At 39.9% G+C, this 11,884-nt stretch overlaps 1 protein-coding gene across 1 annotated transcript; it reads left to right on the top strand.

Annotated features, from left to right (window-relative positions):
• The first annotated feature begins 1,217 nt into the window (after positions 1 to 1,217).
• plac8l1 (PLAC8 like 1) lies at positions 1,218 to 8,152 on the top strand. Its single transcript, XM_047606204.1, has 6 exons — positions 1,218 to 1,302; positions 1,648 to 1,777; positions 2,641 to 2,894; positions 3,282 to 3,508; positions 4,605 to 4,741; positions 5,047 to 8,152. The coding sequence occupies exons 3-6, from the start codon at positions 2,869 to 2,871 to the stop codon at positions 5,176 to 5,178; spliced, it is 522 nt and encodes a 173-aa protein (XP_047462160.1). The 5' UTR covers positions 1,218 to 1,302; positions 1,648 to 1,777; positions 2,641 to 2,868; the 3' UTR covers positions 5,179 to 8,152.
• The last annotated feature ends 3,732 nt before the right edge of the window (positions 8,153 to 11,884 follow it).

Below are 11,884 nucleotides of genomic sequence, written 5' to 3'. Positions count from 1 at the left end.
GTTCCTTTCTCTTCTCTTGCTGCTAATCACGGCCGAAGCGAGAGACGTGGTGTTGGGGAAGTTATTGGGCCCATTTGTGTGGATGGTGAGGGCTCTTGATTAGCTGGAGTTCACTTGGGAGTTTGGATATGCAAGGAGAAGAAGTGGCTCACTGAGTGAATAAGTAAAATACTGACAAAATTAAAGTGTTTATTCAAATAATTTAAGTTAATATAGTCTTGAAAAAAAGTTCTGCATTTAGGGAAATCTGATTAATTTCATGATGCACGCAGCTAGCATATCCTAGCAAAAAGACTAGAAGAAGAAAATAGGGGAAATGTTAACCTAGTTTGTCTGTAGATTAACAAGTTGGTTAATTGGAATGTGTGATTTTATTTGGTTGCCTGGCAACTGCTCCACCTGTAAATAATTAATAATTAGCTTAAAGGCTAAACAGCAAATAAACATTGTTTCTTCCTTTTAATGTAAAGGTAAAAGCAACTGGTTTAAATGTTATTTACTGTAAGTTACAAACGTAAAAATCTAAGTAAGTAAGTAAATATTCTTATGCTAACCTAGCATGTCTATCAGTTTGTGTTGTTTACAGGGATGCTGACAAACTGCCGCGGCTCCCTTGGTTATCCCATTATAATTTACACATGACTAAAACTGTAGATTAAAAAAAAAAAAAGTTTACCAGTTAACACACTGGATTTATGTAGTTTAACAAATTAATTAAACAAAATGTCACTGTTTAATAAATGCTTCTCTTAGGTGGAATGTGTCATTAACTGGTCGCCTGGCAACTACTCCACCTGTAATTAGCTTAAAGGCTAAACAACAAATAAACAGTTCTTTCCGTTAACCTAAACGTGAGAGAGAGAGCAAATGTTATAAAAAAAAGTAATTATGTTTTGTTATTTACAGTTTAAGTTACAAATGTAAAGATTTAAGTTAATATTTCACTGCAGAATCAAATTGACTTTAGCTAGCTAGCATGTCTATCGGTTTGCGTTATTGTTTGGATGCTGAGAAACTCCACCGGTTATCCCATTATAATTTACACATTACTAAAACGTGATGAATTTGTAAATAAATATGTGATGTGCATAAAAATTATTTTTTTTTTAAAAAAAGTTTAATATTCAAAACGTGTCACACTTTATGGCCGTTAATGGCGGCGCAGCTAGAGACGCAATGCATGATGGGATGTCCACCACCGGTTTTAACTGGTTGCCCGGCAACCACTCTACCAGTTAATAATTAGGATTGAGTTTATAGGCCGGACAACAAATAAACACAGTTCCTTCCTTTAACGTAAAGGTAAGAGAGCAACTGGTTAAAAAATAAATAAATAAATAAAAAGTATTTTCTTTTTTTATAGTTTTTAAGTTACAAAAAAAAAGATACTTCACTGTATAATCAAATAGACTTTAAGTAGCTAACTAACTAGCGTGTCTGCTAGCGTGTCTATCAGTTTGTGTTATTGTTTCCACGGGTGCTGACAACCTTCCATATACTTCATTTCTCACGGTTTTGACTTGAGTGGACGCCTCTGGATGAAGCAAACCTGTGACACTTTCGCTACATGTCCTTCCACCACGTACGATCTCCCCTTACTTGTCTCTTTCTCTTTTATTTATGTCACCCACTCACACCTCAATCTAGATTTCAGGAAATGAGACCCCTTGTAAAGAAAACCACAGGTGTTTCGTTGCTTATAAAATGCACGTTTCACTTCCCAGCTCTTCACAGCACCTCATAGTACGGCCCCTGTGTGTGTGTTTCTGCCGTGAGGGTAAGTGCAAGATTTACTTTTTTAAAACATCAGTAACAGAAACCAATGAATATTAAATATGAATTTAATATTCATTGGCATTACAGGTAGAATAGAGCAGCACGACTCACCCTGAAGAGCTAATATCATCAGAATGCACATAACCTTAGGCTGGTTACTGGTGAAGGATCGGACAGTTATTTCTTTGCTTTGTTTTATAAGAATTTTTCATTATGTAAAATCCCGAGTGTCCTTTACCATCTCCTGTCATATAGTAGTGACAGGCATGACTTAAACATTAGGCATGCAACACGAGGTTGTTTTTCTCTTCCTGCCTCAAAAACGAATGCAAGACAACGCACAGAGGAATGAAAACATGGAACAGTTTGCCACCAGTCACTACACATTTAACGAGGGCAGTTGTTTTTAAAAAGAGTTTGAAGAAATACGTAATGTCACAGAACAAACCTCTGAATTACATGGTAAATCTTCTGTAGTTTTAACTGATTCATCACTATTTACCATCTCTTCTGAGCTGTAATGAATGGTTGTGGATTCATTTTGTGTGTTTTTTGTCTTGGTGATGTAATGTTGACTTATGTGTGGACCCCAGGTAGTAGTTAATACCTCTGGTTGTGACTAATGAGGATTCAAATAAATAAATTGTTGAAGGTCATGGGTCAAACATTTAGATTTCTAGCGTTTTTGAGCTTGTTCTCCATCATCCATCCATGAAAATAACACTTTTACATACCACATACATACGTTTTTTACAGGATTTTAAGGTTTCCAGCACTGCAAGCATCCATATTACTTTATGCCAGAATTTCATGTTCATGCACTTTGATGCGTATCTGCGCATTCTGCATTTTCCGTATAAGCAGGGCGCACAGCGGAGTCTCAGAAAGAAGACGACTACGAGACTTATCTCTGTCACACAGCTTCTGGAGGAGCCATCTGACTGCTGGTTTATCTGCTCCGACACACACCCTCTCACCAGGAAAGTGTCACTCCGCCCCCTCGTCCTCCTCCTCATTCCTGCTGACTCTCTGCTCAGTCTCCTCTGTCGCCTCCTCGTCTCACCCCTCTCTGGATGCCAGTAGCTTCTAGTCATGGAGGAGACGACAGTCACACATCAGTAAGTGTTTTTCTTTTCTTTTTTTTTTTTTTTTTGCCCTACCAGAACACATTGTTGTCAGCCCCGAACACAGCAGAATTACAGCTCTTTTATCTTACCCTGCTTTTGTATGCTGCTGTGTTTCTTCTTTTTATGCCTCCATGATGAATGATAATACAAAAGAAGCAAGAACATCTTTCAATTTATTGTTCCTGCAGCTTTCCCTTTTATAGCACTTGCTATAACAATAAAAAATAAAAAATAAAACATTTTTTTTTGTCCTGGCTACAGAAAAAAAAAAAGTTTGCTAATTACACATTGTTTGTTCTGAAACTGAGTATGAGTTGAGGAACTTGGCTCGCCATGTATCTATAAAAAAAAAAGATTACTTTAAAAATCTAATTTCAGACCAGAGCTGTCACTTGAAAACGCATCAGCACTTCAAGAAGAGGAAGTGATCAGCTTCACCGCAGGAAGTGAAGATAACTCGAGGTCAAGCAGAGTCCCTGCTGTGACGGACCCGGTGCTCACGCAGCCCGGGATGGGCGTCACCACGACAACCATCACCACCATCACACAGACGGGAGGAGGCTGGAGCACTGGCCTGTTCGACGTCTGTGGAGACAAGACGACATGTAACGCCAAACACACTTGTATTCAGCAAACAAATAATGATCGTGTGGATGCAAACGTTTGGGGCAAACAAGAGCTACTCATTGCTTCACACTCCACACACCGTGTTTTATCCCCCTTTTATTCCCCTGGCAACCAAGGTGTCAGTGATGATTTGTGCAGCAGAGGACAGTGTGTTGTCCTGCATGGAAATGATTTAACTGGAGAGGGAAGGGGTTCCTTTTTTTTTATATATAACATGGCCACAGATGCTCCTCTTGGAATATTTGCTTCTGAACAGCACAACCACTTTCTTTCCAGTGCTGCATGGTTGTTGGAAGCGGTTAGCCATCGTCCAACCATCTAAAACTCAGTCTATTTGAACAATCCAGCGTAACAGAGAATTCATCTATGAAACAGAAAACAATGCCCTCATCTATTTTTGAGCCCGCTGCAAATGTATCTCTGATCCGAATCACCTACCTCCAGAGACACCAGAGCAGTTTTACTCATTCTCTGCAAAACACTGGCTTTTTTTATAGCTGCACTTATTAATTTTTCCAGGTCCAGTGTGCAGATTTGTTTGATAATTGCAAACAACTAAACACTTAGTTCCCTTTAGAAGCATGTGGGAGAACCTAGAGTTGATGTTACTTTGATGTAAAACACGTTTTTTTCCCGTCTGGGCTATTTTAAAAAGCTCAGTTGCCCTATGTAGTTGTGAAGGGCTCACTTTAAGCTAATGAAAACGTTTTTTCACTGGTGCTTTATCAGGCCTGAACCACTCGACTCAATTTTCAGTTGTTTTTTTTCTATGCTTTTCATTCCTCTTGCTGAACAGTGCGCTACACCAACATTTCACAGACTTCAATGAAACAACTGACTCGCTTCACACCAGCTCTTTAAGTAGGCCTGCCTTTGAGATCAAAGTAGCTGGAGAATAAAGTTTGTTTGTAAAGCAAACAAATTAATAATTGAAAAAGACAGGAAAAATAAAACCGAGAGCTAAGATCTTTATTATTCTGACGTCCTACCAGAATTCCAGTTGCATAATGGCTTTATAGTTTGGTTTTTAAGCTTTTTCATCGTTGTTATCACCGTTCGGTTTTCTGTTTGCAGGTGTTCTCGGGGCCCTGGTGCCGTGCTGTTTGGACCTGAGCTTGGCCCAGCAGTATGGGGAGTGTCTGTGCTTGCCTCTCCTACCGGGATCCACATTTGCCATGCGCGTTGGGATCAGGGAGCGTTACAAGATACGCGTGAGTGTTTGTGTGTGTGTGTGTGCGCATAGAAATGCAAAATAATATTCTTTATTTGTTAGCTGGAGATGAACACGTGGGGCTTCTGTTAATGCACAGATAGCAGATCGGATTTTCCCTTAGAAAGAAGCGTAAAAGACGCCTCGAACAGACAGTTCGAGGTAGATTATTTGTTATATTCTTATGTCTGTTCATGACCACGCATGTTTTTCTTTTCTGCCTTTTGTGTCCACATCTGTGCTGCTTCTGTATATGTTTGCATGTATGCATGCACCTCTGCATCTCTGCTGCATGCTTATACACAGGGGAGTGTGTGTGAGGACTGGACTACAGTGTATTGCTGTTACCCCCTAGCCGTGTGTCAGATGATAAGGGAGACGAAGCGGAGGATGAAGACTCAAACGTATCATGTGTCGACTGCACTAGAGTGCTCCTGAAGAAACCTGAGACAGTAAATGAGGCCGGTCTCCTTACCGTGAAGCAAAGATTACTGGTATAGATAGCACAGAGAATCAATACTAGAAGGCTGGAACTTGCTTTTCAAATGCTCCTGAGCTTTCCTGAAACAATAAATCAAGTCTATCCTACAACATTCAAGAAAGACAGAAAGGACAAACTCTGATTAATTGCATGAAAAATTAGAAGAATCCCGACTGTAAGGTTAAAGCGACCTTTAAACTGCTGCTGCTGCACTTCAGTTCGAGAAAATTATTGTGATCTATGTTGGAAATTGGATTTAAATAGATTTAAAACAGGCAGTAAAAACATCCTCAGGGTTGGGCTGCAGCTAAACAGCAGAAACCTCCCAAACACCAGCCAACTTTGTTTTATTGCAAATGTATTAACAAGCATGCAGTTAATTCTATAACTGTCACTTACTGTAAGTTTTAATCTGAACGCAGCCATCCTCAGAGTCATTAAACCCTGCTTAGATGTGCGTTTATTCAGATTCCTTCATGTGAGAGATCACCCGATATTTACCACCCCATCGAATTCAAACCTCGGTTGAGTCTGGATATGGAAAATGGGAAAATGGGGAGCTGTTTTAAATAGGAAGTGGTCCTTATTAAGTAAGTGTGAAATCTTGAATATGATTTGTGTGGACTGAGCCCTTTAATTTCGTCTCGCATGCCAAAGGTCACCAGACGCATTAATGTGCCGAGACAGTCTGTGAGGAAACAGAATGCTGTCCAGACCTTGAGGCACAAACTGTGCAATTAGTGCAGTAAAATATATCCGTCATTAGAGCCCATATCTATGAATCAGACTGAGAAATATGATTTTTAATGTAACACAATTAAAACTAAACCCAAGTAGACAGGTACAGGAGTGTGGGGGGCCATTTGTAAAGTTGCTCATATTAAAACGAATGCGCATTTTTTCCTACATTTAACTCCAAAACACTAAAAATTATCACTTTTACTCAATGTTAAATCTACACGTAAAATCTGAATCTTAAATCTACATTTAACATTTATAAACATTTAGATTTAACATTTATATTTTGCATTTAGCGTTCAGATGTAACATGTAACATTTAGATTTAAGATTCAGATTTAACCTTTAGATTTAACATTTATATTTAACATTTAGTAAATGTGATTTAAAAAAGTGACTTTGAAAAATTCACACCACATTTTTTTAGTGTTTTTTAGTGTGTAGCTACATACACCGCCCCTTCCTTATTTACTTCCTTAAATAAGCACAATGGTTTTATTTTATTTTAAGACTATGGGGTTTAAAGGCGTGTCCATCCGGACCTGCTTGATTACTCGGCACATGCTGTAGCTCCAGTTAAAGTCACGTAGAGTTTTGGGATAATAAAGCATATTTTTTTTTATTTTGTTGTTCCCTCATCTGTGCATTCCTCGATCCAACCCCAGGCATCCAGTCACATTATTATTATTATTATTATTATTATTAATCCAGACCTGATCGCTGTGCTTCCCTGAACCTGAAATACCAAGCAGAAAGAGCGGATATGAAAATGTTATTTATACACAACGCAGATGGGCCCTCAAAGGGCAAACATATAATTTGTTAACCTTACAGATGTGCTCTCCCTCCAGCCGGCAGCCTGGTGAAATAGGGGGCAAGGCAGACGGGATAGATGGCAGAGAATGGAACCTCATATGTGATTAAATGCTTTAGTTCTAAATTGACAGCTAATGTAATGAGAAGCAGGGAAAATGAAAGTGTTACGTATTTGTGAATAAGGATTTCAGATGATACTCCTACGTTAATTATGCGCAGCAGGGTGCGTGTCACTTCTCAGCTCCGCCAGCAGTAGGACGCATATGAATCACTGCTTTGCATGTGTGTGAAGTTTGCCTACGAGTTTGTATCCCACTGTGCACGCTGTGTATTCACATCCTATACCTCAACGTCTGTGTGCACGAGCACTTCAGAGAAACCGACCAACACAACCAACGTGGAGCATTTAGAAAAAAAAAAACATCATTAACATACGGCAGCAAACTCTAGTGATGCTAATCAGATCGGTGTGTGGAGTGTATTCTGCGGTGTTGGTTTATTTAGTCTCCCCAGTCACTTAAATAAAACATACACAACAATAAGGCATAACATTATGACCACCATCATTGTAGAACAGCAGAACACTGAATTGTCACAAGATGGTTTTAAAGTTATTCATTTCTCAGTCAGTGGTCATAATGTTGTGGTTGATCGGGGTACTAAGCTGCTGCAAGATGAATCCAGCTTGTCACATTTGTGCTAAAGTCAACAAGAACTTACTAATGTCCTCATTAGGCTGCTTTGTTTCCCCGAGTTGACCCTGGGTGGATAACTCAAGCACAGACATAATATCTTTCCATCTCTGCGAAGTAATTGCACTGCTTCATTATTAGCTCTCAGCTGGATTTGTAAATTGTGAAGCTGACTGGGGGAACGTTGGGTCACCGGCTCAAGATGCCGGATAACAGACAACACATTTCTCCACATTTTGTGAGTTCAAATGCAACTGATTTATTTGCGAGCAGCTCCACCAAAACATTCAAATTACAGTTTACGTAAGAGCAGAAGATTAGCTTGGATATGAAAAGTTAATTTTGAAGTTAATTAGTGGTTGAAAGTCATTTAATTTGGGGAAAACAGGGTTGTGTGGAGGCTCTAACTTAGTGAAACATCAGTGAAGGGAGGTGCCCACTTGAAAACACCAATGATGTGTGGCTCACTGAGTCCTGGTGGCTAAGCTAGTTAGCTGGTGTCTTCTTGTTGGTTGCTAGTTGGTGGCTTCTAAATGTGTTTTGTCTGGGATCATAACACAAGGGAGTGTAACATCTTATCCTGTGTAATAATGAATAACACCTTCATTAGAGGAAAATTGTGGAAATGACTGCTCTATGTTACCGCGTGTACTTTTTACACTTGATTAAAAAGCTGTTTCATGAACAAATGTGGGATGTTGCTTCATTATTCAGCTGATTCCATGAGTAAAGTTTAGAGATTCCTGCACCTTTCCAACATTTACAATATGTTTTATTCTTTAAATAAAACTGTTTACCATTATAGGTGTTTTTTTTTTAAAAAAAATATATTGCTCATCCCTTTTATGTCAATAGCAGTAGACATCTCTCCATATAAAGCCATAAAATTCAACAGCACTGCAAACTACATCCTCCAGACTGACCGTAAAGCTGAATCGATGCCTCTCTGAGGAGTTTAAGGATTAAGTGCACAACTCTCGTGTTCGACTGCATTATCTTCAGTGAGGTAAACTCTGGCAGTTTCTCCTGCCACTGTGGGAACACAGCACGCTAACGCTCATTTACTCATTTCATACACCACATGCTATGAAAGAGTCATAATAATAATAGTTTGGTGGGTGCACACAAAACCATTGTTGTTCTTTGAGTGAACTCTTTATTAACGGCTGTAGATTATGAGTTTGTATCTAATTACGTTCTTGTGTTCCTACCACAGCACTTTCTGGTTTTATAGAGGATGACGTAGGGAACTGGCTCAGTCCATCTTACATCTTAAACGGGACTTTATGCGAATGCTTTGACTCATTTAATGTGTGTTGAATGATTGTAAATAGATTTTTAATTGTTTCTGATATGGAAGATCTGTGTGATTGAACTGATGATGTCATTTATTTCAATTAACGATGGTCTGGTGCAGTGGGAGGGGCTTAGCCTTTAAATAGAGGACAGTAGGAGTGGCCGATACTGGGACGTTTGGTATCCATCCGATACCAAGTAAATACTGGGACAGTATCGCTGATACTTGAAATGTCATGATCATTGAATAACTTCCCAATTTTCCCTTTACTTTGTTGACTGTGATGAAATAGAGGACAAATATTTTAGGCAAATAAACCAGTTTTTATTAACTAACTACGATATAAAACAATTTAACAGTATAAAATTTAAATATTTCCCCTTTTACTTAACACAATTGTTTTAGAAAAAAGTTATTAGTGCAAAATAAGAAAAAGGAACAAATTAACAAAACAATATGTAACAAAAATATTAAAATAACAATGTAATCAACACAACGACAGTGGAACATAAAGTAAAATGTTGCTTCATTCATTTTCCACCAAAGAAGTGAGTCTACATCCCGTGTAATTGTCTTCTCTTCTGAGTCCCAACTCATTTTCATAACAGCATCTGTTCCAGATGTGTGATGCTGCTGTGATGCTCAGAGTATCAAACTCTTCCACCTCCACCTTTTACTACAGGTGGAGGTGGAAAAGTTCCTGACGCACACAGACTTGGAGAGAAGCTGCATGAACTGTGTGAGGAATAATTTCTTGGACGTAAAGAAGAGAAACTGTAACAAAAAGTATCGATCTCATCACGCTAGTATCGACCCGATACCGATCCTAGCCTTGGTATCGATATTATTGATATTTAGATCGATACGCCCAGCCCTACTCGTCAGTCAGACTAGACTAATGGTGGTTTCAGGCAGAATTTTGTAAATATTTTTGTATTTGTATTTTTGTTAAATTATTTAAAACCATATTTTTTGTTGTTTGTTTGTTTCGCGTCAAATAGATTCGGCCTTGCTTCATTTTCCAGCTGTTGCAGGTGGAATTACTCCACTTTTCCAGTCAGCTTTTTCACCAGACTACCCTCATTCTAGGTCAGAGTGCGACATACACCTGATAAATTGGCTTTTTATTTATGAGCCTGGCCTTACGTCATCTCTACCACCAGCAGACACACCTCCCGGTCTGAGCCATCAGGGGGCAGTGTTGCCCCAGATCTGACCACCGCCGTCTTGTTTTTTGGATTCCTCCGGCTGCTCAGTGGGGTGAAATCAGTTTTAAGTGCTGATGTGGGTGAGTGGGCGGATGGGCGGATGGGTGGGGGTCAGATTTGGGATGTCCACAGCGGTCGTACGGGTCAAGATTTGGAACAGTGGAGCCCTTCCCCTAAGTCAGCAATCAGACAGGCGTCATAAAACACATCCGCTCGTGTTCTTTCCTGCCGCTTCAGCACAAAGACGAGTGTCCCCACAGATGCATCAGGTGTAGAGTGCCGGCTGTTATCGACAACAGCCCCTCAGGGAAGTGTATGTGTGTGTGTGATATATGCAAATGTGTGTGCAGAGAGAAACCACCAGTCGTCCGAATCCAGAGAAGACAAATCAAACACGGAGCTGAAGGCTGAGCGTTTGAGCTTTCACAAACCATCTGACGTTTATTTTCATATCAGAACATGCATTACTCCCCTCCATCCCCGTGTTTCCTCCCAGCAACCTCTTTCTTCTTCTTCTTCTTCTTCTTCTACTTGTGTTCCATGACGCCTGCTGGTGCATGTTTGGGAGGAAACATAAAGAGAGAGAGAGAGGAGACAGAAAGGAAGAGGTGTGGAGAGACCTGCTAAGCTGGAGCAGTCGTCCCCCTGGTGATACTTCGATCCAGGACAACAAGCACCACCTGGGGTTTACATAACAGACAAACACGCTCCCTCTCTTTATATCAGTTTCTCTGTAACGCCCTCTGGTCTCCTCCCTGTCCTCCGTCTGTCTCCCTTTGTTTTTTCCTCTCGTGCACATTATTATTGTGGAAAGGGGGGACGCTGTAGTTCGGCCCGGAGCTAGTAGGCCTCGGCAGTTTTGTGTGCGATGATGGAATTTTCTGGCTCCTCTCCTCAGACTAAGCAGACGGTCGTCATATAGATTTGTTTTATAAACGAAGACAGACAGGAGGGAGATTTCAGCATCGTACGGACGGTGTTCTCTCCGCTGAGGAATTCATCCTTATTTCTCTTGCACGACGAGAAAGAGGGAGGATCATCTTTTTCAATCTGTGCATCCTTTCAGGTCATTAAACAGCGGCGGCTGCCAGAACTTCCTCCGGCATTAATTAAAATAAACAAATATGGGCTCTGTTTACTATTCTGTCACAGTCACGGTGAATTATTGGAAAGCATTAAGTCCTTTGAGGATAAATTCTATAGCGGCGATACATTACGTGCACCTATCAGCCACAACATTATGACCACTGACAGGAGAAGAGAATAACATCGAACATCTGGTGACAGTTTAATGTTCTGCTGGGAAACTTTTGGTCCTGCATCCATTCATTGGTGTCGATGTTACTTAGACATGTAGCCCCCACCTAGACCAGACCAGACCAGACCCCCCACACCCCATAGCAATGACACTCTGACACACACAAAAACACTTGGAACAACAACAAAACAGGACGACAAGTAGCTGAGGTCCAAGAGATTTTAACGTTTCTGCAGAAAGGAAGGAAAAAAATAAAAACATTTATAAGCTGCAGATAATAATAACAGAAGGATAAAAAGAAAACAACCACCAATGTATCATTACACCAAAAGTGGAGGATCAACTCACAAAAAAAAATACTTTATTTAAAAGACTTACACTGTATGAGCGGCAAGACGGTTCAGACCTTCTCACACAACTGTGTGAATTAAACACCTTTTTCTATTTAAACATAAAGCTCCTCTGATGAATGATTCAGGAATATTACTCATTCTTGCCTGAACGCGTCAGAAAAGAAGCAGCTCTTATATAGATTTTATTCTTAATGTTCATTTCGACTTCTGCTCTTGTTGTAGATGTTTCATGTTCAGGTGTTTTCAGACTCTGAGCACCTGTAGAAACCTAACGCCGACATTCCTGAATATTTCTAACGTG

This window comes from Mugil cephalus, chromosome 15 (assembly GCF_022458985.1).
Source record: "Mugil cephalus isolate CIBA_MC_2020 chromosome 15, CIBA_Mcephalus_1.1, whole genome shotgun sequence".
Classification (NCBI taxonomy): domain Eukaryota; kingdom Metazoa; phylum Chordata; class Actinopteri; order Mugiliformes; family Mugilidae; genus Mugil; species Mugil cephalus.
Note: the sequence above shows the minus strand (reverse complement) of the source record. Positions and strands in the feature narration are given on the sequence as shown.

Coding starts and splice junctions, on each gene's coding strand:
- plac8l1 (XM_047606204.1), top strand. CDS start 2,869: ATGGAGGAGACGACAGTCACACATCA. Junction 2,895..3,281: donor GAGACGACAGTCACACATCA/GTAAGTGTTTTT, acceptor ATCTAATTTCAG/ACCAGAGCTGTCACTTGAAA. Junction 4,742..5,046: donor GGGAGCGTTACAAGATACGC/GTGAGTGTTTGT, acceptor GCTTATACACAG/GGGAGTGTGTGTGAGGACTG.